Raw genomic sequence first — 27,613 nt, 5'->3', positions numbered from 1 at the left:
AAGATGGTGCTGCTGGTTTTTGGGGAATGGGAGACTTGTTGGATCACTCTTAGATTTCTGGAGTGTTTCATAGAGATGCTGAAATCACTGCCATCAAGTGAAATCATGTTTTCTTTCCTTTTCTGGTGGCAATTTGTTCCCTTTAATGTGAGAGTAACAGCCTGACAGTCTGTGCCACCAGCTTCTCAGTGAAGGCCTCATTTTTCTTCTCTTTCTTTAGTCAGATCCCTTTAATTGAGGATTAAGTAACAGTTCTTTGTAGGTGGATGTATTTATCTTCTTTAGACTAACTTACCTGTTTTTTTTTTTTTTTTTTTTTTTACCCTCCCCCTCCCCCCTTATTCTAGAGGAAAATGCTGAACCAGATTTGGATGATAATGAAGATGAAGAGGAGACAGCAGTAGAAATTGAGGCTGAACCAGAAGTCGAGCCAGAGGCTCCTGCACCACCTCCTAGTAAGAAACGAAGAGGAAGACCGCCCGGCAAAGCTGCCACCCAACCAAAACAATCTCAGCGTAAGTCCCTACTTGCAGCTTATGTTATAATACTTGTTGGAACAGCTTCTTCCTTAGATTTGAAAGTTCTTGTGAGAGAACTGTTCCCCTCAAATGAGGTTAGGTAAAAAGTAAATACCTGCACTTGTGTTTAAAAAGTGTTTAAATAATGTCTCATGTAATCCTATAGGCTTTTTGATAATGTTTTTACGCTAGCACATCTTCATACAGAAGCTAGGGAGGCAGGGACTTGATAATTTGGTATATGAGAGGCAGGTTGAATTATTCTCTGCTGAGGTGAAAATGTCTTCATTGGGAGCCCCTCCTTCCCTTTCTATGCAAAAGTCTCTACTGTAAAAGCCATCTGAGAAACAGTTAAAAAGAAAATAATCTGTCATTTCCTTCTTCCCCACCATCCCCTCTCTTGTTTTCTGCTCTTCTAGCTGCAGCAATCATTCAGGTTGAAGACCAGAACACTGGTGAAATTGAAAATATTATAGTTGAAGTAAAGAAAGAACCTGATGCAGAAACAGTAGAGGAGGAGGAAGAAGCTCAGCCTGCTGTAGTGGAAGCTCCGAATGGAGACCTCACTCCTGAGATGATTCTCAGCATGATGGACCGGTGATGGAAGAACACCACGCTGGATGACTGAACTGGCCTGGGCTGTGTTTAAGCGGCTCAAATCTATTTTTTCCTTTTACCTTTTTTTCTTGGCTTTGGGAAATGCATCATTTTAGACCATTTTACCAAACATACTGGGAAATAAAACTTCAAGATGATGTTAGAATGTGATTTAACTAGAACTTGCTGTTTTATGTTAGCATTACAGGATCATGGAACATTTAGGAAATATTTTGGAGTCCTTGAGGGTTTCCTATGAGACGCTTGATTAGTTTTGCTCTGAACTGCATTGTAAAGCTGGTCCAAGGACTATGTTTACATGCAACAAGTTTTAATATACAAAAATGGAAGCCTTGACCAGAGTATGTGGTAAACCACTCCGGACTTGCCCTTCCAGTTCCCAGAGTCCTTGAGCCTCCTTTTCTCAGTAGTGTTTTTAACTGTAAATGCAGCCTTGGGAGGGTTCTAGACTTTTAAAATGTTTTTGCTTTTCCCCACCAACTAGTTCCGGTTCTCCAAGTCAGCTGCACACGGTAGTTTTGGCATGCTCCAACTGGTCTCTGTCCTTAATATGCTTTGCTTTCTGCAAAGCATTTCTGTAATGGTCAAGCTTGTAAATAACTTTTTTTTTTACATTTTAATCTTTTTCCATTAATTAAGAGGTATGCAAAAATGCAGTTTAAATAAACCCCAGTATTTTAATTCCTTTCAAACTTAAGTGACAAGAGAATTGATGAAGTGTAAATGTTGGAAAAGCTGTTGATAACCGATCATGTAGAGAGAGGTACCCAGACTGCTCCTTGAAGAACAACAGGAACCCACCTGTGAAATCTGGTTTTGAAGCACACAGAACTGGCATTTGGAACCTGTATAATTAACCTTCTTTTCAAGTTATAATTTTACGACTACATTTTTCTTTGCTCTATCTTGTAGTTGTATTTTGTGTTTATGAATCCTATGTTAAGGCAGAAGTGGTGGTTTATAAGTGGGTCACTGCAGCCCTCAAAACCTGGGCCAGGAAATATTAATAGGTCAGTAATTATACAATTTTGGATCTCTAATAAAGACAAAGAATAATGTGAAATACAAATGATGCCTGTATATGAACTGTCACATGTTAAAATATGTAAGCTTTTTATAGAGCCTCAGTCTTGCTGATTTCAAACAAATTTTTCTTCTATGTATCGCTTTTAAGAGAGCTATCAGTTTAGCTATCAGATCCTAGGTTGATGCATTTTTGTACTTAGCTGTACCGTGTGATATTTTTCATTATTTTAGGAAGCCAACATGGGAAAAAACTGTTATAAAATATGTAATGGGGTTTGAAAGCTGGGAAGGAGAATATACTGCTGTACAGCTAATAAATAATAATGGATTAATGTGTGTGCTTATCGACTGCTTTCTTTGTATTTAGTAACTGCTTGTCCTGGCAGCAAGCTCCAGACTGCACTCTCTTCCTTGTAGAAAGATGTTTCAGGAATGCCTATGTAACCGCGGAGCAGCAGGTACCATGCATTTGTTCCTCTCGTGATGCTAAGGTAACTTAACTATGACAGTAAATCATGGTATGGTGTTTTTTGCCCACCACAATGAATGTGGGCACGTAAACAAATGTGGTTGCTGTGGCCAAGCTACTACGCTGCTGGTGTACGGTCTGACTTGCCCTGTAGCACCTTACGGTTCCATAGGTCTAAGCTGCTTGTTGAGCTGAGGCTGAACAGAGGAGCATACCAGGGTGAGGTGACAACCCAAAAGGTGCTGATTTAAATAGTGGTGCTGTGTGTGGTCCTATAAATGTGGAAATAAAAATTGTCCAGATATTAGTGCATGAAATCCTGAGCAGGATGCAAGTTTGTTTCAGCAGACAGGAGGTGGAAGCCGAAGCTCTTGCTGTCAAGGAGGAGCCAGATCTGGCTGAAGAGGAGGACAAATCTGGAGTGGATTCTCTGCTGGACCAGAAGCTTTGCTCTTACCCGTAAAAGGTGCTTCAGACTGAGGCAGTCCACCAAAGGAAACGCCGCTCACATGAGCCTAGAGCAAGAGAGGTTTGTGGTAGAGAACCAAACTCTCTTCAGGCCCTGTGTTCTTCTGTGACATGCGTCAGCACCGATGGAATATAAGAAGTGTGGCTGACAGAACTGCCACCGCAGATGGCTGCAGCTCAGCTCCGTCTTGTCTCTGCACACACCAGGACTTGAGCTGTAGCACCACCATGTGCCAGGTAGGTTGCAGTAAGTGCTGTCTCACTCCAAGTACCACAGGAGCAGAGGAGTAACCCAAGCTCCTAAACCTTGGGCTTTAACCCATCCTTGAAAAAGGGAGCCTGACAAATGTTGCTTTGTTTTGATTATTGACCTATGATGGTGCCCCAAGTCGGTCCTGGGACTAGTTGAGGCCTGTCTTGTTTCAGCTGTGTGCTGCTGTACAAGCGCCTCCAAGCAACAGTGCTGGTGTTTCCAGGTGCCACTGAAGTCCAAGACATGTTGGCAGCTGCTGTGGAGCTCAGAGGGCCTGGGGGAAAGGGCTTGCTTTGCCAATAGCTCAAATGTAGGCTGGGAGAGGAGATGCTGCATAGGAATGACAGCTTTCAAATTTCCTTTTATCTGCTGGCAGCTTGTCGTGGTTCTTGTTCCTGGTGGTTTCTGCCCTGCTGGTCACAACCTGCTGCAGCAGCACATGTGGGAAGATGAAGCTGATTTACTAGGGCCCCCTCACACCTCCTGTTGTGCTTTTTTGAGGGAATGATTTCTAAGCCACATTATTTAACATAATGCATATGCACAATATACTTGAATTATCAGATCTGCTCTACATCTATTATAGGCTGCTGCTTGGTTTTTTGTTGTTGTTGTTTTGTTTTTTTTTCCTGAAAAGCCCAAGCCAGGGCTTAGTGGGGATGGGAGCAGTCACCCTGTGACCCTTTTCCTTTCTCCTCAGACAGGTCTGGCACTGCTCTTTCAGCTGACCTGGTTTCTGCATGCTCACTCAGTAAGTAGTTACGTTATGCAGCCAGGTTTTGATATGACTTGAGTTAAGGCTTCTGCCCTGGGCAGGTATCTCCATTTACCTTGGTTGAGCTGCTCTGGAGAGATGTGACGATCCCGTGAGCTCTTGAAGATAGACTCTGTCCTGGGTGGTGGGGGCCAGCAATTCTGCCTGGTGCAACCAAGTCCAAGTGCAGAAGCCCTAAGAAAGTACAAAAAGTGCAGTCTACTCATCCCTCCACTGTTATCCTCACCGGAAAAGCTGTACCTCAAACCATATGTGGAAGGGTATGGTTAGCGTGCATGGTTTTGTCACCCACCACCCTGGTCACGCTGAGCTAACAGGCACTTGGAAGTGGCGTTAGCTCAGCTCTTTTCCAGACTGCTGCCAGCATCTCTCCCTTAGTGTGGTAATAGCAAAGATGGATGCAGAATGAGAGGATAAAAGTCTGTGAGCAAGTCCTGCTGAGGATGGGAGGTCGTGTGGCCTCAACAAGTGCTGCCGCAGGGTCCCCTTGTTTTTTCTCATGGCCTCCAGATCTATCTGCTTTGCCCAACTGCCATCCCTAGTGCCTGGGCTGCTGTCCTCAGAGTGGGCACTGGAGAACGGCATCAGCAGCACTGGAAAGCAGGCATGGGAGGCCGGTATTGTTTCTGAGTTGACTGCTGAAGCACCCTTGGCTTCTAGCACTTGAGAGCTCCCCCAGGTTGGAGACACTAGTTTAGGGCTTCTTTTAGTGCCTCTAGGCTTTGAGAGGAGCCATCACCTACTGGGTGCAAGGGGACAGTTGTTCTCTCCACATCCTGAATCTCCTTGCTAAAGCCATGACAAAGCTGGGTTCTGGTGTCCCTTCTGAGATGTTCAGGTAGCAACAGCATAGTCTCCTGTCATCCTGGAAGAGCCATAGATCCAGGGAGTGCTGTCCCTAGGGGAACAGCCTGCCCTGGGCAGTGGACACCCTGCCTCTTACTGGTGCTTATCTGCCCATTGGCCTGGCTGCAGTGCTCACAGGAAGGCTGCTGCCACTGCTCTGTTCCTACACAAGACACTGCCTCAGCTGTGCTCTCCTGAGCTGCCTTCCCTGAACTGGCAAGTCAAGGCACGTTGTGGTTGGGCTCTATGGAGACAACAGTGTCTGCAGGGGCATCACTTCCTGCCTTGCTTTTGTGTTAAAGGATGATCTGAAAACACTACATTTTCTGCTTGGTCCCAGTGTCACTCAGGGATCAGCCTGTCCCAGGTTATTCCATCCCCATCTCTGCCTCTCCTGCTCAGTTCGAGTCAGTGGCTATGCCACAGCGGTGCTCACCGAGGACACTTTGATCTGTCACCTGGGGCCTCTCTGCTCAAGTGGTCACATCTGCAGTGCCCTGTCACTGGCACCAGAGCCTTTCAGCTGCCCAGTGTCACATTAAGGGCCTGGGGCAGCCCCCTTGTCCAGTATCCTGCACGGGAGCAGAGCTGCTGTTCTCGTGCTTCCCAGCCACCTTTGAGGTGGGAACGGGCATCCATAAACTTCCCAGCAAGGGACGCAGGACAAGAATAAATCAACACCCCCTAAAGCTTTAAGTCTGGAGCCAAGGGGAGAAGATGCTGCTCCCAAGGAGGAGGAACGCACGCAAAATGAGAACTTTATCCCACGTGGCAGAAGAAGGGCCAAGGCGGAGAGTGAGGAGCACAGTGCTCTCCTCCCAGGGATGCCTTTGGCCTCGCTTGTGGCCAGGCCCGCCTCAGCGAGCCGGTTTGGGGCCGGCAGCTCGGGTGCAGTGGGGCTGCGTGGGCTGCCCGCTCTGTCGCTTTCATTTCTCTTCTCTTGCTGGCTCAGTAAATCTTGCCTGACGGGGCAGGAAGAGGCACCGAGCGCTGGAAGGGGGAGGAGGTGCCGAGGCAGCGGCACTGCCGGTTGGTAACCTCGGTGCTTCCTCCAAGTACGGTGCCTTTTGCTCCAAGCAGGGGATGTGCTGAGGATGCTGCCCTGATACCTCCACACGTGCCCCGGGTGGTCGCCGCGGTCCCAGCGATGGCTGTGTCGTCCGGAGGGATCCCTGCCGAGCTGCAAGGTAAGACTTACCCATCTGCAGGCTTTGGGGATGCCACACGGAGCTTGCTGAGCAGGGCCTGCTCCGATGCCCTCACGGCTGCCTGGGGCTGGTGGGCTGCCAGTGGGTTCCTTATGAACCCCAGCTCAGGGGCATCTGAGCAGGGCCTAGGACATGGGGCTGCAACCCTGGCTCCTTTGAGGTTGCTGCTTAGAGCAAAAATGTCCTCTAATAGCAGGTTGGACCATCAAGGATGTGGTTTTGTGAGGCTCAGACTGACCAGCAGGGCTTGCAGGTGCAGCACGGGGCCACCACGGGTGCGGGTTTGGGACCCCCTTGCCAGCTGGGAGGTCTCCAGTAGTTCCCTGACTGGCACCGCACTCGCACAGAGACCGGGCCCACAGCGCTGCCGCGGATCTCGGGCCGCAGGAGGGATGTGTGAAATACTGTGGCCAGCCACTACTGGTGCTTCGGGGAAAGCCCCAGACCTCCACGATCTGACCAAAAACCCGGATGACCGCGGGAGGATGAAGGGCCCTTGCTTCACCAGCCCCTCTGCTGCTCACGGCAGGGTGGGGAGGCCTGGGCTGCCTTGTTGCCGCAGACCTGATGCCCACCTCCACCTGGTGCATCCCCAGGCACACAGTGGCCTAGGCCATGGGACCTGTGTGCTCCTCTTTCACCCGCCTTGGCTCTCTTTGGCATTGATCAAAGCAGCAGACCCTTCTGGACGCAAACATGCAAAGAAAATCCTCCAGATGGGATAGGTGCTCAGAAAAAAAAGATTGGGCAGTGTTGTCATGTGGTGCGGAAAGCCAGGCAGGAGCTTTGCCAGGAGAACTCTTGATGTATGAGGGATATGAGCTAATGAGTCCCTGCTGCTAGTAGAGGAGCTAACAGGGCTATCGGCAGCCTCAGTGAGGACCGGAGTGAACCGTGTTGTTGCAGAAACTTGGTCTGCTCTGCAAGGAGGCAGGCAGTTACAGTTCCAGTCACAACAGCCTGTTCTGAGCAAAGGGAATGAATCATGAGGAAGAGAGGAGCAGCTAGACAGAGAGGTGAAGTAAAGCTCAGGATGAGAGACAGCAGATGGCACTGGGGCTTAGGCTTGCCCACAACAATCATGGGATAGTGACAGCACTGCCAACATGGGGTGGCCAGCACGCATGGCTACCAATGCGTGTCATGGCCAAGACGATTTCCCCAAAAAATATATGGAAAGGAAAAGTATATATACATCTCTGGATGCACCATGAGGAGGGCAGGACTTATCTGGGATACTGAGGAGCTCGGGGTGGAAAGTACACATGGCCCTATGGCTAAGTACAGGAAGAAAGGAGGCAAAACAAGCTGTCCCACAGTGCCTGGTTCCCTATGAGCAAGTCTATTCCAAACATGTGCAGTGTAACCCCAGAATGAGTAGGCAGATGTATGTTATATTGAAATCAAATGCTAGGCACCCTAATAAAACCCTAAATTAACCCAGGGAGAAGTCCTGAAGGATCCCACCCAAGGTGGGCAAGCAGCACATCTGTGGAGGCTGGGTGGCACTGAACCACTGCCCTTGGTCACAGCTGTAGCCAGGGCCCCACCTGCCAATGGGCAGGCGGAGGTACCACCGGAGCGGCCACAAGGATGCAAACCAGGTCTGTGAGGAAGCACACAGCTTGCCGGAAAAGCCCTCAGGCACCAACAGTTCAATCTGATACCTCCATCATTGCCACAGAATCATGGAGAGAGCAAATGGTGCCACCAGCGTCTACCTTCAGAGGTGGCTAGAGAAAAGGGTTGTGGGGCCAGATTGGTTTGTGTCTGTGAGGGAGAGCATGATACCAAAGCCAACTGCTTCCTTTCTGCAAGGCCCCAAGTAAAGAGCCTCTCCCTGGAAAGGGGTGAAGGGCCAGACTGGAATTCATTGCAAAGAACATACACCTGGTGCGAGGCATGTCCAGATAGCCTTATGCATGGGGATGCCACTGCCACACAGCACAGAGCTGGGGAGCACGGGTCATGGAGCTGGTTCCATATGGAAGTACATGTCATTGGCACGTCATGGGGGAAATCCTGGCTCAGATGTGATGAGGACCAGTCCCTGTTTTCCACCAGAGATAGGCTGGGTGAGGGCTTTGGGCCTTTGGTCTATGACAGCTTGGTGGCAGATCCCTGCTGCCGGGGGATGCCCCCCCTTGGCAAGGAGGAGGTTTGTGTCATGTCATAGGATTGCTCAGGCTGCTGCTGTGATTTAGTAGAGCTGCAGCCACATGTTTACCTTCTCCGCAGAGGGGTATGCATGGCTAGATCCCATTCCTCTCCCCTTAGCCTTGAGTCCTCCCTCTTGGCATGGGAGTGGCAAGTTCTGGATGTGCTTGGGGTAACAGGGGAATCATCTTGGGCACGTTGTGCCATGCACCCTCCCGGGCAGCAGATCACAAGCACACAGTAAAAGGACCAAGTGTGACTCCTAGCTTCAGACAGATGAGTCACACTGGACCTCGGTCTTTTCAGAGGGCATCGCTGCCTTCCTGGGCACGAAGAAGATCCTCCTGGTCAAGACAGTCCAACTGCAGGTGAAATCCAAGTACGACGACTACGTCTTGGTATGTGCAGGGTCCATCACTCTGTCCCTTTGCTATTAGCCTGAGCTCGCTCAGGGTCCCAAATCCACAGTGTACAGAGGACGCAGCGTCTACCCACCTGAACTGTGAGGGCCCTGGGTGACGCAGGAGCTGCCGTCCTGTTCAGCTGTTGGCTGGGCGGACCAGTCTGAGCAGGATGGCAGCTCCTGTGTCACCCAGTCCCCTGTCACCGTGGTTTCTCCTGCCTAGGTGCTGACCCCCTGGCGAGCCTACGTGCTGCTGGCAATGCTGCCAGTGAGGGTAAGTGTTGGAGTCCTTCTGCTCCACAGCAGAGCCCCGCTGCTCCCAGGAGGGCCCTGCTCACTACCGTGGGACACCAGTGCAAGGCCAAAGTACCCTGAGCAGTGGGACCAGAGGTCTGAATTTCTCCTGGGAGCAGGGCTTGTCTGTGGGGTTTGTCTCCAGCATGTAGCAACATTGGGGGCTGCAGATGGGGGCAGGAGGCTCAAAACAGGTCACTGGCACTCAGGTTAAGGGTTTGGGGCTGGAGGGCTCCAGCCAAGTGCAGGGAGAAGCTGTGGCCAAGCACTGCCCTGGGTGGTCATGAGGCAGAGCATGTGTGCCTGTGCTGTGGCTGATCCAGCCCTTCTCTGCCACCAGGTGCACAGCAGCTTCAGCTTCCTAGAGGTGCGGGAGATGACAGCGCAAGAGCCCAGCTTGGTGAGTGGCACCCCTTGGGAAAGCCCCCACTCTGAGCAGCTCCTGTGTCGGTCGGGCACGTCGGTACCTGGAGTGCCAAGGCATGTCCTGCCCGTCTCTCCCCATTGCAATCCCTGGCCTTGAGCCTGCTGCTGAGACGGGAGTGGGGAGGTCATTTCCCACTCATCTTATGTTGGGGGTCACCACCGCAGAGCTTTGGGAGCTTCCCAGCATATTTGTCCTTTTGCCACCTCCAAAGAAATCCTCTTAGGGCTTTGCCCATGCTGTTGCCCAGAGAAGAGGGAGGTGCTCAGGGGTGCAGAGCGGGGAGCGCGGGGTCTGCACCCACGCTCCTTCTGCAGACACGGCCATGCGCGCTGCAGAGCCACCAGAGGCAGCACCTGCCTTCTTCAGCATTCGGGTGACATCTCCTGCTCAGCAGGGATGAGGTGATCAACTGTGCCTGGCTTACCCAGGCAAAGCCAAATTTAGCAGGAAGGTGTTTTAAACCTCTGTAATCCTCTTAACAGCAAGGTATGCATGCACGGCAGGGGTAGCAAACCATGGAGGAGAGGAATGGAGTGTCCCAAATTGGAGGTGTCAGCTGCAGCCAAGGCTGCAGGCTCCGTTAGCCTCTTGCTTTTGCTCATTAAAGCACCATCACCAGTGAGAGCCCTGACTTGTAACTAGGGCTGCTGCTGCTTGACGTTAGAGAGACAATCCTCTTAGGAGCAGGCTGTGTCTCTGAGTTGCGCTTTGCTCAGAGCAGGCAGGAGCGCAGGGTTAAAGAGGAGAAAGGCAGGGAGAGCAGAAGGGGAAGCCAGGAGCCTCTAGACAGCAGAGCATCCGGGGCTGGGAATGGGATGATTGTAGACTGCAGAGCGGGAAAGCCGACGCCTGTCCATCCTGGGAAGGGATGCCAGGAGCAGAGGAGCATCCTGAGGAGGAGGGCTCCGAGGCTGCGAGCAGGACCGAGTGATGTCCAGGATGGGGCAGTGGAAAAAACATCTAAGTTCACAACATCGGCTTCCCTCTGAGGCCATCTGACTGCCCTGAGGCTTTAGGAGAGTTCTAGAGGTTCTTCACCTGCCAGACTGGGACAGGCAGAGATGGGCCCTGCAGTTGCACGTGGTGCCCCGTCTCCAAAAAGAAGCTGCGTCTTTATGCAGATAACTGTCATCTCCCTCCTACATCTCAATCAGCATGTAATTAAATTGGGGAATGTGTTGCCATGGGATTTTTGTGGGAGCCAAGAGCTAAAAAAGCCTCAAAACCCAACGAGACAAATTCAGGGAGGAAACCTTCATGGAGGCTGCGTAATGCAGCAAGCTGGCTGGGGCTTTGCTGGGCACAACAGACACAGCCAGCCAGCTGCTTCTGTGCGCTGTGCCTGCCCACTGCTTGTGCTAGGGATGCGTCCACAGCCCCCCAGGCACTTCTGCTCTGCCGTCTCCTCAGCTGCATCCAGGTTTTCCAGTTTTGCAGGAGCAAAAAGGTTTTCTCTGCCAGGACAGTGAGGGGCAGAACTGATCTGGAGGCAGTTCTGAGGGTGGAGGGAGATTTTGTTGAGTATGAGCAGGTTCAAGCACTGCAGTCATTGCCAAACTGGGTCTATCTTGGTCATTTCAATCCCTAAAGCTCTTGGCAAGAAAAGGACAGGCTGCTAGCGATTCTTCTGCGTCTTCCTAATCACCAGGAAACCATGAGCCTTAAGCTGGCATCATCCTATAGTTGTTGCTGTGGCTGCTGCAAGCAGAGGCTCTTCTCGCCCTCTCTGGTTGGGGCTGCTTTTGCGTTACCTTATTTAATTCTGTGGGGGTGGAGGCAGAGGAGGGGGGTGTTAATGTTTTATTCTGGCACACCGCAATATCTTTACTGTATTTTGTCCTAAATTCCTGTTACTCTCCACCTTACCTGCGCTTCCAGCACTCTGGCTGCAGTTGCAGCTGCAGAGGTTGGACTCCTGCAGCAAGAGTGTGGCCCTGGCAGCGTCTGGCCATTTGCTGTTGGTGTCATGACTGCAGCTTTGGGGATGCTGCACGTTGCCAGCTTTCTCAGATGTCTCCCATCCTTTGGCCTCTGCAGGTTACCATAGAAACAGATACATCTTATTATGCCTTCCGGCTTATGTCATCTGATGATTTGGAGCAAGTTGTCGTCCATGTCACCATGTCACTTAAGAAGGTCTTTCCAGACTCATCCCTTGGGTAAGGGTCCCGTAGTCCTCAGGGGTTGTCATGTAGGAACTGGAGGGCTCATGTCAGCTTGGAGGAACCATCCTTTGCTCAGACAGAGGCAAAAAACAGGTTGGGAGTCCAGCAAAAGGAAACCATGCTGATGGAGGCCAGATGTTCCTGGTTCTCTGATCACATTGGGAAGAGTATATCTGGGCCTAGCATATGGGTTATAGCTAGGCATATACTGGGATGGGGATGATTTTCTCCCAGCCTGTTCCCTGATCCTTCCTCCAGAATGCTGCTCAAGAACTCACCGCCTGATGTGTACGAGAGGATCCGGAGGATCACAGACTCCCTGGAGGAAATGCTGCAGAGCAACCAAGGGCCCTGCGGTAAGTGTCGCTCTCCCTGCACACACACCAGATGGGCAGGAGGGCTGGAGCACCTCGGAGATCTGTCACAGCCCAACATCCCCCATTTCCAGCCACACAGTCATCACCAGTGTGCCCCATCTCATGGAGTAGGAACGAGGTGCAAGTAAGGAGCCTATCTGGCAGTCTGGAGGGGTTGCAGCTTCCTGGAAAGAAGGTGGGCAGCTACATGGGTATGCACCATCAGGATGCATCCACCCATGAGGATCCACAGCCATAGAAGCTCCTGTCTACAACACCAAGCCCGGGTCCTAGTTGTTTGGACCAGAATTAGGCCAACATAAGCTGGAAAGAGGGGTGGTTGCTAAAAAGACACAGTCCTGGCATAGCTCTGCCATCACCATGGCAACACAACTTGCCTGGCATCTTATTTCTGAATCTGGAGAGATGTTGTTATAGCATGGAAATTGGATCCTGGATTCTGTGGGGTGGTGGCACAAGTCTGGAGCTGAGATGCTGATGGACACACTGGAGAGGCGGACTGTGCCCAAGTCCCACAGATTGGGAGGAGCATGGGAAGCCATAATGAGGAGGCCACAGCAATGTGGCTGTAACCACTGGGTCTGTATGGGAGGAAAAAAAAAAAAAAACTCTTAGTGAAGGGGTGATGAGAGAGAACAGGCAAGAGGAGCTAGGATCTCCTGCACGGATCTGGTGACAGGAGGGGAAATGCTGCCTCAGTTCCATGAATCGTGCAGTCCCTTTTGGCAGGGCTGTGGACCAAGAGGGATTCTGCAGCCCCTTTGAGGAGGGCAGGGAGAGCCTCTGCCTTCCCCTTTTTGCTTTCTGCCTCCCTCAGCGGTCTCCTCTGTGCTCCTCTGGGGAGGTCTGCTCACCAGGCCATCACTACTGCCTTCTCTTTGCAGGTGGGTTCTCAGAGACATATGCTGCTCTGTGCGACTACAACGGCTTTACCTTCCGCGAGGAGATCCAGTGGGTAAGCTGCTCCATGCTGCAGAAAGGAGCAGGCTGTTGGGAGGGCAGGGAAGCGGGATGCTCACTGGTGCCTCCACGCACAGCTATCCCAGGAGCAGAGGCATCCGGGGTGCTGGGAATATATAAGGGCCTGGATACATCCCAGGGCTGGGAATATCTCAAGGGCAAGGAGTATCCTGGGGTAATGGGAGCATCCTGGGGCTGGGAACAACAGTTTTACATCCTTGAGTGCTCCCTTCTCTTTGATGAGGTAGAATGAAGTGCAAGGGAGGATGAGGTACTTCGGACCAGGAAGCTTCTCAGGCTGACGTATAAGCTCCACAGCCCCAACAAGATAGTGTGTCCTCCTTCTCCTGTGGGACATCAGCTGACTTGAACACACATCTTTCCAGGCCCTTGTCTCCACCACATATTCCCACACAGAGGGGATTCGTTGGCTTCTACTGACCAGTTTGCAGAGGAGGGGTCAAGGAGCCACCACAGCCTGGGGAACAGTAGTACCAGTATGGGACATACGCTTTGTTGCCTCTGTCCCTAGGAAGGTTTCGGGCTGTGCATTCAGACATGAGGCTCCCGGCATCTGCCTAGGCTTTTGAGGGCTGTGGGAAATGGGTACATGGATGAGGGTCCTCAAGGAATCGGCCTCGGGGCAAAACGTAGCTCCTTCCACTAATGACTCAGCTTGCCAGGCATGGCAGCAGGTGCTGAAGCCCTTCCTGGCACTGAGCCCTGCCTATCTAATCTGTCTGGCAGGATGTGGACAACATCTACCACAGCCAAGACTGCCGGGAGTTCAATCTGCTGGATTTCAGCCACCTGGAGAGCCGGTGAGTCATTCAGCCCGGCCACAGGCGTCACCAAGGCAGGAGCGCCCCAGGCACCCTGGCCCTGCTGCCCTGCACGCGCCAGCCCTTGTCCCCTTCCTTCCTGTCCATGGCAGGAGCTTGTGCGTGGCACAGTGCTTTTCCATTCTCATGCTGGTGGTTTTTATCTCTTTACTTGCTCCAAGGATGGTAGGTTCATGCCCTGCTGGCTGCAGGCCAGGGACACTTCCCTATCTGTTTTTAGCACTTTCATAACCCCAAGAATCAGTTAAGCAGGTGAAAACTGAAGGCCGTGTCGGTCACAGCTTGTGTCTGTCAGGTGTTTCCCTATGCAAAACAGCCAGCTCTGCTAACAGCTGCAAAAAATTTACATTTCTCTGCCTCCCCTCCAGGCTGTAGCCCTGCCAGTGCCCCAGAGAGCTGCTATGGGGTTTTAGCCTCCAAATGAGGTGATGAGCTCAGGCTGTGCCCAGAGCCTTGGGCTCAGGTTGCCCTAGCAGCTCTTCCCACCAGCTGAGGCCTCCAACCCGATCCATACTCACGTATTTAGACATATCTAGACAGATACAGACATATCCAGAGATGTGGCCTTAGAAAAAAGGAGCAAAGTTTTATCTGAAGGGTAGGGCAGCTGGCCAGGCTCTCATCTGCCGCCTGGGAGAGAGTAAATCAAAAGTCTGGGCTTTTCGTTTTGGGGAATGGGTGATCTGTATTAGGACCACTTGAATGGGGACATTTATGGATATTTATTTGGACCAGAAAGTCACAAAGCAACTTTCTATTCAGTCAAGCACATGTGTTGTTCTTGAAATGAAAGTGAGTTCAAAACAAAAATGGACATCCTGACCGGGACATCCACATTTTCGATTGTTTCTGCCAGGGAACAGAAAAATCAATCTGGAAAAAAAAGGAGCTCTGTTCTTAAGGTGCTCTAAACTCACAGGTCTTCTCTGAAAAATGCCTTGGCTGCTCAGTCCTGGTGGACACTGTGTTTGTGCACTGTTGTGGGGTATGACCTGGGTGGTGGTGGCAGTGCACACCAAAGCTGTTGTGGTTGTGCACCAGTTTGGTTTGCAGGCTCCAGGGGCGGTTGTGGGCAGCCACTCTCAGCCTGGCCTCTGACTGCCTTATCCTTGTCACCCTGCAGGGATGTGGCACTGAGTGTTGCTGCCTTGTCCTTCAACCTGTGGTTCACAAGACTCTACTGCAAGGACTTCAGACTGGTGAGCGCCTATCACGCGGCTCAGGTCCTGCTGGAGCTGTGCCCCGGGGTTTGCCCAGGCTCTCAGATGAGCTTTCTTTATCTGCAGAACCTGGAGGTTTCAGAGCAACTCCTGTATATGCTGAGCAAATCAGTGAAACTGGAAGAGCTGGTGCTGGAAAACAGTGGGCTAAAAGCGTAAGGAAACGTGTTGCTTTTCTGAGTGTATTCTGTTCTATTGATGCAGCCTGGACAGTGACAGATAATTGCCAGTACAGGGAGCTTCCTCAACCTCCAGCTATTTAGCTGATTATGTCCCCAAAATGTTAAAACAGCAAAAATTTTTGTCAATTTTGAATCTATAGGTGTCTCTGCATGCACAGTGCAATGTAGCCCAGCTTATCCATATGCCCTTCTCTCTTCAGTGACTTTGCTCAGAGGATGGCCCAGGCACTCAGCAGACATCCTGACTCCATGCTACACACCATCAATCTTGCTGGCAACCAGCTGGAAGACAGAGGTACCCCGTTCTCCCGCCATGTCACGGATGAGTTTAAGCTCATATAAATTGTTGTTTATTCTCCTGCTCTGGGACTTCCCTTCATCTCTTTCCCTGCATCCGTGTCCCTTTGGCAGCTGGGCAAAGGCAGCTCCCTTCCTGGAAGCACCAGCGGGGAGCAGCAACGGGAACGAGCTGGCTCTGCTCTCAAACCCTAATTCTCTGTGCAGGCTGGAGCAACCCACAGCCTCCTTCCACAGCTCCCGGCCCTTGAGCTTTCCAGCAGCCCAAGACACCCATCTGTGTTGCTGTGCCTGCAGCAAGCAGCTCAGCTGCCCTGCACTGTGGGGACGATAGCTGAGGGTGGAGCATACACCCATCTGTGCTGTCATGGCTGCTCAGGGCCTTCTGTTTCATCAGGGATAATTGCCTTCAGCCGGCACTTGGAGAAGAGGCCCAAAGGCCTGCAGAGCCTCAACCTGGCCAGGACGTCACTCACCGCTAAAGGTACAGCCCTGAGACCACACTTCGGGTCCCAGGTGGGAGGCCAGGCACAGAGACTCCATTCACAGCACTCGTGGCTTGGAGGGGCCAGGCTGGCACCAAAATGATGTTGCAGTGCCTCACTGGGCATGGCACCCTGGGTGCACAGGGTGACAAGGAATGAGGAGAAGGAACAGTCCTCAGGGATGCCTTGGGTGGGACATATATGAGGGCACAATGTCCTGCTGCCCTGGATGTAGGAAATTTTCTCTTTCCCTGCTGTGTGGCTCTTCACAGTGCAGGGATGGGCTCTGTCCGAGACCTGTGGGCATCTGTCTCTTTGGTCTCCCCTTGAGCAGGAATGAGCACTTTGTGCCAGGCCCTAGCAGCTAACGAAGTCATCGGCTCTTCCCTCCGGCACTTGGACCTCTCTGGAAACCCCGGCACCCTGGCCTTGGATGACACTAGCGTGAGTGCTCTGGGCTGGTCACCACTCTGACCTTGTGGGATAGACCATCCCCTGCACACATGGGCACACCCTCCTTCCTCTGGCGGCCTTGCTGCTTCGACCAGAGGACAGGCAGGGCTGGCCTTGGTCCATCTGTCTTGAGCCAGGAGACACCCTGGGGACCAAATGGCCCATGCATGGGGTGTGGGTCGCTGTGTGATTTTGTCAGCATCTTCACTTCTCCTTCTCAATCGGAAGGGAGGAGGCTGGCCAGGGTTGGCTGGGATGACCTAGGGTGGATACCAGGGGTCCTGGGCAGACTGCTGAGCCCTCTCTCCCCACAGAGTTTGCAGAGCCTGCTCTGCCACTGCGGCTCCCTCTCCCACCTCAGCCTGTCTGGCACTGACTGCTCCTTAGACACTGTAAGTACTCAAGCAAGGGGACCCCAGGCAGTGGCTGGTGACCAGCTGTAGAAACTACCACAGCCCACTATGTGTTCTCAGTCTTCGAGTTGCATCATGTGTGACACGGGGCTGCCCAGGGACAGGGATATGATGGCAGCCAGCTCAGCAATGTGCTGTCCTGCATCCCATGGCCAGGGTGGGCTGGGAGGCACCTGCTTTGCCAGGAGACAGAAGGGAGCAGGTTGCAATGGTGGGACCCAGCAGCCCTGCCATGACAGATCACTGCCTTAGGGTCTCCTCCATCATCATCACTGTCCCTTTTTGGGTCTGGGGTGCTTGAGCTGTCGTGGTGCTGCCTAACGTGTCTGAACTTATCACCCCCTGCAGCTCTTTGGAGCATTGGCCCATGGATGCTGCACCAACCTTGTCCATCTGGATCTCTCAAAAAATGTGTATTCACACAAGTAAGCTCAGCACATGAAATGAAGGGGCTCTTGGCCATGTCTCCAGTCAGCAATGACTGCCTGGCATTTCCGGAGACAGTGGCAGCCAGGGTGGCTTCAGGCGTGCACAAGAGATGATACTATTTTGTGTCTTTCCTTGCAGGAGGGTAAAAGATGTCTCTCCTGCCATCAAGCAATTTTTCAGCAAGGCCTGTGCCCTCAGGCATATCTCCCTGGCAGGTACCAAGCTGCCTCCAGATGCTGTAAGGTAAGGTGGGAGCAGCAAGTTGGCAAGACATCCAGCTATGCGGAGTCCAGCTCTAGGGCCTGAGCCACCCCTGTTATCCTTGCAATGGCTCAGCAGGATGATGGAGAGGCTCTGCCAGTGATGGGGACAGATTATGGGCAAGTGCTGTCCAGTGCGACCTGGCTTAGGGCTTTGCATTAGAAGGGGATGCCTGCTGGGAAACAACCCTTTCCCTATCCCCCTTATCCCACGCGGCAGCCCACAGAGGCTGGTGGTCCCCATGTTGCTCTAGCCAATGCCTTTGGTGACTTTTCCAGAGCTTTATTGCAAGGACTGGCGTACAACAGTTGCATCAGTGACCTGCACCTGGATCTTAGCAGCTGTGAGGTGAGGGGATAGCTTGTGCATGGTGAGCATCCATGAGCTGCATGAGGCGCAGTCTCCTGCCAGGGTACTGTCTAGCCTACCTAGGGATGTGCATCCCTGAGGTGGAGAGGCCATGGCAGGAGACATGGGAAGGTCCATCCCCTGTCCACCTGCTTTCCTTGCAGGACTCGGTGCCTCCTCTTGTACTGATGTGTTTCTCTCTTCTAAGCTGAGATCAGCGGGGGCCCAAGTCATCCAAGATCTCATCTCTGATGCCAGTTCTGTCAGTGACCTAGATCTGTCCGACAACGGTAGGTCATATTTTTTCCTCACCCAGCAGAGCAATCTCTTTCATCCACAGGCATGGCTGCCTCAGGGTGTTCAGCAGAGGCTGACTCAGACCCAGCATCTCCTGAGCTTGTAGGAGCCCCCAGGGAGATGGAGCAGCTTTGGAGAGACGAGTAGGGTCACACCAGTCTGTCAGAAAGAGTCTTGGCACTTTTGCATCATTGCTGACCTGTACCCTTGCCTGGCTGTGCTGTACAACAAGTGTGCACCCACCTTGGGGTGAAGATACCACCAGTTACACACAGATATCAATATAAAAATGATATGCTGATAGGGTGGGGGTAATGAGGAAAGTATATGAGATGCTGCTGATGTTGTTTGGTAACACTTAACTGATCATGATCTTGAGGTACTCTCTTCTAAATATCAGGGTCCTGCAAAATCAGCTCATGTTTTCTCTGGCTCACAAATGCTCCAAAAGCTTGTTGGCTTCCAAAACTCTCTGGCCAACCTCTTCCAAAATGTAATTTTATTTTGCTTTTCCCCAGACATCAACCCTGTGCTGGAGACACAGGGAATGCATAAGAGCTGTATGTTGTCCAGTAGATCTCCAGCACTGCAGATTTTTCTGCTTCACTTAATAAGAGCAGTCATTTTCTTCACTGGGAGGAAAAGGCATATGCCCCTAAAACATTAGCCAGGGCACTACCAGTTCTGCAGAGATCAAGCTGCTCTTGTAGTATTTTTGCATACCATCCATTTCTCTGGTGAGCTGGAGCCTGCTGGTTCCATGGAGGAGGGGGATACCAGGGACAGCTTCATCTCTATGGGTGTACAGAGGCAGTCAAAGAAAATCTGTGGTGGTGGCCTGGGAGAAAATTCCTCTTGGAGTTATATCCTCTTGGGCTTTGCCCGCAGATCTTGGGTGCCTCTTGCCCTGCGACATTGGAGTAGTGGGAAGAGCGAGGTACAGAGTGCGCTGTAAACCACTCTCCAGCCCTTTGACGTCTGGACCACTCAGAGCATCCTACTGGGTGTCTCACTATTGCGCTCGTCTCTCACAGGTTTTGACTCTGATATGGTGACACTGGTGCTGTCCATTGGCAGAAGCAAGTCCATTAGGCATGTCTCTTTGGGGAAAAACTTCAACATCAAATCCAAGTAAGTGCAACCTGTAGCACTTTGTCCCCAGGTCTTAGCACCGCGTCCACCTCACTTCTCTCTCTCTCCACTTGACCCCTGGGCCAATCAGGAATGCCAGGGATTGCCTTGTCTTCTCTCGGAAGCTTGCCTGCTCTGTTGTATCAGCAACTCATGAGGGGACTGTCACCTGCTCCTGACCCAGTCCTTGCTGCAGTGCAGGCATCACAGACACAGGTTGCAGCCTCTTGAAATGTGGGCAGGCAGGAGGCTGATGTGTCTGGTGCCTTCAGCAAAGGCAGGAGGGTTGTGCTTTGGCAGCTGTCCATGATCTTCTGGGGGTACATGGTACTGGAATGCATGCATAGCTATCTGCCTCTCCTGCAGAGATGGGCTGTTGGATGTCCTGCACCGCATTGTCCAGATCACCCAGGAAGATGACTGTGTAAGTACCTCCTGCTATCCCTGGGGCCCTTACCTGCTCCAGCCATCCCACCCATGCACTGCCTCTCACCAACCACCATGACTCTCTGCAAGCTCTGCTCAAGGGACATTGTCCAGCTTGGCATGACAGACACATCCCCCTCCTTTTCCCTCTTCCAGGTTCTCCAGTCATTGTCCGTGGCTGAGTCACGCCTCAAGCTGGGAACCAATGTCCTGCTCAGCGCCCTGGGCAGTAACACCAGCCTCACTGCGCTGGACATCAGCGGCAATGCTATGGGAGACACCGGTGCCAAAATGCTGGCCAAAGCCCTGCAAATCAACACAAAGCTCAGGTAGCAGTGGCCACAAGCTCCTCTTCCTGTGGGCATCCTCTCCCTGTCCACACCGTGCCCAGTCAACTCAACATGACGGTCACCATTGTGAAGCTGGTGCCATTGAAGAAGGTTTATTGTGGCTCCTTGTGACCACAGTTGCAACCCTGGCCATTCCCAGAGAGCAGCTGGGTGCTATGACCATGCCTTGGCAGCTCCACACCAGCATTTGACAGCTCTTTTCCAGGCTCCCATGAGCCCAGGATGCTGGAGATGGAGCCTTGTGGTCGCTGCTCATCCATACTTTGGCCTCACTGCCCCAGGCCTTGGCAGAGAGATGTTTCCAGTCCCTTAAATGTCTTTATTCTTATTTTTTTATTTATTTTACCAAATCCTGCCTGAAAAGGAAAGGCAGAGGTTTCTGCAGGGGACAGGGAGTTGGGAAAGGTCTCTCGGCTGGAGACATTGCTCCATGGGACCTCTGCCCCTGCTGGCAGTGATGCCTGTTGGAGAAGGGCCATCCTATCTGCGCTCCCTCCAGATATCCAGCTACTCTGCAGCTTTCTGCATGGGGCAAGTTTATAGGTTTTGAATCATGAGGTTAAGATTTTCAGCCCTGTTTCCCTGCCTCCTGGCATGTGGGTTCAGCTTGGCTGAGATTTCCTGCTATCCTGCATGATTGGTGCAGCTTGGCATGGTCCCTCCAGCTCCTGGCAACCACATGCCACAGTCTGTCCCTCCCTGGGGAGCAGGCTGGTGTCCCCCATGGTGAACTGACATGGGATGTGGTGTCGGTCTGGAGAGAGCTCACTCTTGTCCTCTTTGCAGGACCGTGGTTTGGGACAGGAACAATACAACTGGCCACGGACTCCTGGAGGTGGCTCAGGCCTTGGAGAGGTAGAGAAGGGGCAGCTTGGCTGTCCTAACCTGCTACCACCATGCACGAGAGACCTTAGCAGCAGGACGTCACCATTCCCAGGCCCCCCAAATGCAGCAAGTGCATCTCACAGCTCTGGTTATGGCCATATTTCCCCCTTCATTGCTTAAGAGGATGTAGGGTCAAGTTTTACCCAGAGGGGAAACTGTTGCTCCTGAGCTGTGGTTCCCACAGGAACTGAGAGGCTGCACCAGGAGTGCTGGCACTCTGTATCCCAACCTAGCACAGTGTTTTCTCACTCTGAACCACACACAGCGATGCTTTTTGTGAGAACTGGGCAGTCCACTCTCTTCTGTCTACAAAAGATGGAAAAAATTGTTGACCTGTTGAGACTCCCTGGGGATTTGGTCATCTGCTTGAGCTCAGCCATCCCTGAAAGCCCTGGAAACTAGATTATGTCAGCAGGGAAATGCTTTCCCCATGCACATGTTTTATGTGGTGATAAAACCATGGGACTGATATGCCCAAGTCTCTGCCCCTGCAAGGCAGGAGATGCCACATAGGTGTCTGCTTGCAGCAAAGATGCTGGCAGTGCCACTGCCCCACCGCTCATCTGTGCCATTGCCTCGCAGGAACTACACCCTCAAGTCCATGCCCCTGCCAATGAATGACGTGGTGCAGGCGTATCGGAGCAACCCTGAGAAAACAGAGGAGGCAGTGCACAAGGTGGGACTGGGGGGCTGGGGAGCAGGACTGGGGTGCCAAAGACCCCTCCTCATGGCTCTGTTTATGTGCTGCAGATCCAGTCCTGCTTGACAAGGAACCAAATGCGGCGCACGCTGCCCACCCAAACCTTCCGACTGCAGCAGGGCATCCTGACCACCTCCTCTGAACAGGTGAGAACACGAAGCGCCGCATCCCGCTGCACCGATGGCTGCTCTGCTCCAGCGCGAGTAATCTTGGTAGTGCAGGACGTCAAAGCAGATGTCGGGGAGCTCATGCTGACTCCTGCAAGCAGCACAGACCTCTCTGCTGCTTCTGAGCCCAGGATAGAGGGACATGGAGAAGAGAGCAGGGCTGGGCAGGAGGGAATGGAGCTGAGATACCCATGGAGCCATCCTGGCTTCTTCGTTCTGCTGCAACAAATTCAGTGCTGAGATATCTCACCGCTCATCCCCCTTCTGCACAGTGTTTTTCCATCTTCATGTGCTGAACACATGCAAGAAAATCCCTGCTGTCCAGTATCCCTGGTCACTAGGCAGAGAAAACCTTGGGGAGAATTACCTGCAGGGGCTCGTGATGGGGCAGCACCCATGTGTCCCCCTCCTCCTCCTGGGATATCACAGAGAGGACAGAGCCTTCCAGTGCTGCTTAGGCATCGAGTGTGACAGCATCTCCTCTGTGCTCCAGATGGTGAACGAAATCTGCCTCAGTGTGCAGAAGCACGTTGACGTCCTCAGCTCCTGCCTGGGCAGGGAGGTGGAGACTGACATCCTCTTCGCAGAGGAAGCCATCAGGAACGCCAACCTGTCTGTCAGTGTAAGTCTGCTGCACCCCAGGAAAACTGGGGCTGCCTTCCCTTGGCATCACAGGAGAAAAAAAAAGCACTCTGCTTATGGGACTTCAATCCAAGATCAAAGCAGTGTGTTGATTTATTAATGACATTTAACTAACAAGCAGTGAATTTTTGAGATTAATATCAGTGCTACAGATGTACATTGCACTGCTAAACTCCTGCAAAATATTCAAAAACAGCTTCTATAAAAAAGCCCCAAATGTTCTAATTCTCACACGCGCAACCTCCCTAGGAACTGTGCGTTCATCCTGAAGTGTATAGCCTCTTCAGGAAGGAGATTGCCCTGCTTTCACCAGCCTCCTTTGGGAGCTGTGGATGCTCTGGCTTTGGAGCTGTCCAAAAGTCTCTACATGAGCTGGTGAGGCCAAGAGCCATGGTGCCATGGTTGGGGCAGAACTGCTTCAGATGCAGACCATCACAACAGCATGCTTGCGTGGGGCTGGCACTGACTTCACAACCTACAGCAAGTGGGACTTTGCAGGGTGGGAGATGCTCCTACAGACAAGGAGAGGAGGGCCTCTCACCCACTCACTGCCACGTGTCCTGGTAGCATCTGGTGGCTACACCTCAGTGAAGATGCTCTACAGGGACGTGGCGCTGTTCTCCAAATCTTGGGGACAGATGGTCGTGCATGGTGAGCATGCATCCCTGCAACAGGGTGAGAAAGGGGTTGCTCATCAACTTCCTGAGTTAGGAAAGGCCTCTCGTGGGATTTAAAAGGCCAAGGAGAAGAATGCAGCGAGGCCAGGGAGCCCAATCCCAGCCCAGATGCTTGGGTCTCCCGAACTAATTCAGGGAGTGCCTTGCCATGGGGCAACCATGGACCAGGACTCGCCATGCGTGGCCAAGGAGAGTAAAGGCAACTTGCTGTGTGCTGCTTGTCTCCTCCACACCTTGTGTCTCCACACCTTGTCTCCTCCCCTTGCAGATTTTGCCTCTGCTGTATGAATCAGGAAACACCCCATACCAGAACGGCAAGCTCCAGCATAAGATGGAGTGTCTCATGGAGGAAGTGTCGCAGGCTTGCAGCCGGGAAATCCAGGTGGGTGCCTGCTGGGAGCCCCCAGCGGCATGGGACACTCATCAGCTTCAGCCCAAGGGATGATGAAGTCCTAGATGTGGGCACTGTCCTGCCAAAAAGATGCCAGCCTGACACACGGTGCGCTCCAACAGCGCTCTTTGTATCACCTCCATCACCCAGATCCCCCCTGTACCAAACATCTCCCAAGACAAATTAGGAAAACGTTTGAATCCTGATAGAAAAGATGCAGAAAATTCCCTTTTCATCCCCCTAACTTCTGGGTCTGCCACAGGCGATCATGCAGGCAGTGCTGGACACAGTGCACAACCTCTGCCCGGACATGGTACAGAAGAGAGGAGTCAGGGAACAGCTGGTCAATGCCATGTCTGAGCGCATCTACCTGCAGGACCATCTCCACCTCACTTCTGTCCTGGACCAGATGGTCACCGATGTCTTCAGCAAGCTGAAGTGAGTGACGTGACTTCTCCCCTTTCTGCTTGGGGCTGCTGTGGCCACACAGCTCAATCTCTCCTTACCCCTACATGTCCCACTGAACATGGAGACACCTCTGGTGGCCAACCCACAAGATGGGCTGTCAGGGCTGCTTAGTCCGTGGTGGTTCTGACACCTCTCCCTCCGCTCCCAGTGAAATCAAGCTGTGTGTCACAGCAGCTGTGGCCGACTGCGTTGTGGATGCCGTGCTGGGAGACCTGAGTGCTGCCCAGTGCAAGCTGGTGAGTGCCGGGAAGCACCAGCCCTTGTGGGTCCTCCTGGGGACGAGGGGTGGAGGTCCTGGCATTGCCCAGGCACCAGCCAACGCAGGGGTTGCAGATTGGCTGTCTGGAAAGCAGCAAGATTTCCACTCCCAGGTAATCCTCTCCCACGGCCGTCACAGCAGGATTAATGCCCCATGGCTCCTCGCCAGCCCAGCTGAGGTCCGGGAGCTGCCCCACGGCAGGGCATGTTGCAGGGGGCTGGTGCCAGGAGGAAGCCGGGCAGCAGCCGCCCATGCACCAGGGCTCTCCTGGAGGCTGGAGCAGGGCGGCCACGCCAGGGCACAGCCAGCACCGGCAGCTGGCTAATCGGGCCTAAATCCGCTCACAAATCTCGGGCACGGGAAGGGAGCAGAGCAGCACGGCGCTCACGGGGCAGCGAGCGCACCCCAGCCAAGGGAATGATTCGAACGCTTCCTCATGGTTTAGGCCGAGAGCCTCCTCAAGCACGGGCTGGACCTGCCGTCCTTGCAGCTGGAGACCACTGAAGATGATGTCACTGCGCTGATGAGGGGCAGAAATCCTCTGGATAGCGCCGAGAAGGGCTTCGCCGCAGAAGAGGTAGGGCTCTGCTCCCTGCTGGGCTGTGCTGTGTCGGTGTCCCGGCTACTCGAGGGCTTGGTGACACCAGGAGGCATCAGGTCTGATGGCAGGCGGCAGTGGCCGGACACCCGAGCCTGCTGCTGCATGATGCCCACATGTAAGGGCTTTTATTCTCCTTACCGGCTGAAATTAGAGTGCTGTCCTTAGAGACTAGTGTCTCTGCGCTTGAGCAGCTCCCTCAGGCGCTCCTGCCACCTTAAGGCCAGATCAAAGCTAAAGCAATTAGCTCAGCCAAGAAACTGGTTCACCCGTGGTGCCACCAGCTCTGTCTGGCTCTGGCACCACCTCAGGGTCACACAGCAGTCTTCCAAAACAGCTTTTTTGCCCCCCAGATCTTGCATCCCTCACACAGCATTGGGGAAATGGCCAGAAAGCCACCCAGCTCAGGCAGGGTCAGCGCCTAGGATGCTTTGGCTGGGTGCTAAAGATGAGTGGGAGCAAGAAGAGAGAGCCCAGCATTAGGCATTGAGGGTGGCAGAGGGGTTGCAACAGGCACAGGACCAGGGTTGGCTGGATCAGGCAGTCACAGAGGACACTGCTGGTGGCAGGCTCAAGACTGGAGGTGGCTCGCAGACACTGGTCCCCCATGGTGGCCTCCATCCGCCTCCATCCTGTCGGTGACCAGGCAGTGAGAGCACTGCTGGCTTTGCGAACAGGCTCTTTCTCCTCCTCTCCCTGCAGTACAAGATGGCTCTGCGGAGGAAAAACAAGCATTTCAGGAGCATCCGGCCCACGCCAACTATGAGAAGTAAGGTGGCCACACAGCCTTCCTGGCCCCTGTGCGCTGCTGCCATGCGCATCCCTTGCAGCCTGCAGCAGCGAGGTCCTCAGGGACAGTTTCCTTGCCACTGGGGCGTCACGATGCCACGGGACACACCTAGGATGAGGGGCAAGAGCTGGTCATTGGGGATTGCTGCAAGTGGAGAGCTCAGAGCTTGCTGTGCTAGCGGGCCCAGTGCTGGGTACCATGTTGCTTGTTTGGCCTTGGGCTCCCAGGCTTCAGCAGAAGCTGAGGCCCGACCAGACCAAGCGTATCCTCTCCAGGTGCCTAGTGCCTGCCCTGGATGCCCTGACATGCTGAGCCCAACCATGTCCTCACTCCCTGCCCAGGTTACATGTAATTGGTGTAGCCGCATGGCCCAAGAAGCCACCCACTGGGGACAGTCCTGGAGCAGCTCCTTGGCTGCGCACTCATCCATCCTCCCCAAACACCAACGGTCATCCTCAGTCTGGTGCATCAGGGCTCTGCCGCCCTGGGAGTGGCAGAAAACCGAGTGCTTGGCCGGGGGCTCGCGGGCCTTGCTGCGAGCTGTGCCCGCCGCCTCGGCGCCGCCTGCGCGGGGTCAGGGCGCCTCTTGGGCCGCTTGCGTCACTCCCCCCCCGACTCCAGCAAAAAAAGGAAAAAACCGCCCTCCCGGAGCCCTCGCGACATCGCAGGATGCGGCCCCGCGCTCGCTGCAAAGCGGTTGCCCGGGGCTGACGCGCAAGCTCTCCCCCAGCGCGCGGCGGCAGAGCGGCCGCCTGGCCCCCCCTCCGCCTGGCGCAGCGTGAGCTCCGCAGCGAAGGCGGCCGCGCGCCAGGCTCGGGGTCGTCGTGTCCCCCGCCGGCCGCCTTCGCTTCGCCCTTCGCAGCCCGGGCTTCCCGCAGGTCTCTCGGAGCTGGAGCTGCAAGCGAGCGGGGAGGCGAGCGGAGAGGCGAGCGGGCTGCGAGCGCACCGGGCGCCGCCGGCACTGAGCGCGCCGCCGGCACGCCCCGCCGCCACAAAGGATGCGGAGCCGGCGAGCGGCCGGCGCCCGCAGCCCCCCGACACCGCAGCCCTTATGGACCTGCCGACCCACGGCGACAAGCTGGAGCACTGCACCAAGGCCAGGCCCCGGCCCAACCGCAGGCACAAGCAGCCACCGAGCAAGCCAAATGTAAGACTTGGTTCATTTTTCTGGTTATTTTTATTTTTTCCCAACTCGAGGGGTTGGTTTTGTGTGTGTTTGCCTGTTTTCCACCCCCCCACCCCCCGGTACCGTTCCAGGGGGTTGAATTCTGTTAGTCAGCATTTGTTGCAAGGCAGCAGTGGGAGATATGCAGAGCGCCGCTGGTTTGAGTCTCTCCAGCTCCTGCTGGGTGCACCTTGGAGCTGGGGGGAGCCGGCAGCTGTTTGAGGGGGTCTCCGGGGTCCTTCCTTTTGCTTCCTGATGGATTTGGCGTACTGCAGAGCTGGGGAATGTGAGATCCAGGCATGAAAAGAACAGTTTGTGTGCAGAGGGCTTAGCTGCCTGTGAACATCTCCATCTCCTGCTGTCCATTGCTGAATTTTCTCCCAAGGTTCAAAAATCCTTTGCCATCTCAGCCCCTGCCTGAAGCTCCGGCAGTCAAACGTGAATGCGGCTGCTATCGTGGTCCTTGGCTGAGCTGTACACGTCAGGGCAGCGGTGGCTCCTGGGCTCCGCTGACCTGGGCAGGGCTGGATTTAATCCCAGCTCTTTGCCCCGGCTGGAATATGAGCAGGGAGGCAGCAACGCTGCTAACCTGCTGGATGTGCTTTGGAAGCCAAAAGTAACTTTGGGATGCGGTCGGACCAGGATGCGGAGAGGAGACCAGGCCTGGGAGAGGCAGAGGCTGGAGGGGGACAGTGTGGGCCCTGGTGGAGGCTTTGCAAAGGCCGGAGGCCTTTGGCTGCTGTCTGAGCCATCCCTGCTCCTTCACCCACCCT

The 27,613-nt window shown here is 53.6% G+C and overlaps 2 protein-coding genes across 6 annotated transcripts in view; both read left to right on the top strand.

Annotated features, from left to right (window-relative positions):
- The window catches only part of LOC104568832 (transcriptional repressor CTCF), a 29,576-nt gene extending 27,082 nt beyond the window's left edge, over window positions 1-2,494 (top strand). For all 5 annotated transcript variants that reach the window (XM_088534597.1, XM_088534595.1, XM_088534596.1 and 2 more), the window contains 2 exons: window positions 348-515; window positions 938-2,494. In XM_088534597.1, the coding sequence (XP_088390723.1) occupies window positions 348-515; window positions 938-1,119 (350 nt within the window). In that variant the 3' untranslated portion in view covers window positions 1,120-2,494. The remainder of the gene's footprint in view (window positions 1-347; window positions 516-937) is intronic.
- Window positions 2,495-6,113: 3,619 nt separating this feature from the next.
- On the top strand, window positions 6,114-26,845 carry LOC104568837 (capping protein, Arp2/3 and myosin-I linker protein 2; the record flags this gene model as incomplete). The annotated part of the gene is made up of 31 exons (XM_088534593.1): window positions 6,114-6,160; window positions 8,645-8,736; window positions 8,965-9,015; window positions 9,376-9,435; window positions 11,500-11,621; window positions 11,886-11,983; window positions 12,889-12,959; window positions 13,712-13,785; window positions 14,930-15,005; window positions 15,093-15,181; window positions 15,409-15,503; window positions 15,903-15,989; window positions 16,325-16,434; window positions 16,758-16,835; window positions 17,205-17,281; window positions 17,424-17,528; window positions 17,825-17,894; window positions 18,103-18,184; window positions 19,226-19,322; window positions 19,689-19,746; window positions 19,905-20,077; window positions 20,885-20,953; window positions 21,566-21,659; window positions 21,734-21,829; window positions 22,344-22,472; window positions 23,438-23,551; window positions 23,823-23,998; window positions 24,177-24,264; window positions 24,733-24,864; window positions 25,588-25,654; window positions 26,554-26,845. Coding segments are annotated over exons 1-31 (3,062 nt in total), but the record flags the coding sequence as incomplete, so codon positions are not given.
- Between the last annotated feature and the right edge of the window lie 768 nt (window positions 26,846-27,613).

Source organism: Tinamus guttatus, unplaced genomic scaffold, assembly GCF_059628265.1.
Source record: "Tinamus guttatus ecotype Peru unplaced genomic scaffold, ASM5962826v1 Tinamus_guttatus_pri_ptg000576l, whole genome shotgun sequence".
Lineage (NCBI taxonomy): Eukaryota > Metazoa > Chordata > Aves > Tinamiformes > Tinamidae > Tinamus > Tinamus guttatus.
Note: the sequence above shows the minus strand (reverse complement) of the source record. Positions and strands in the feature narration are given on the sequence as shown.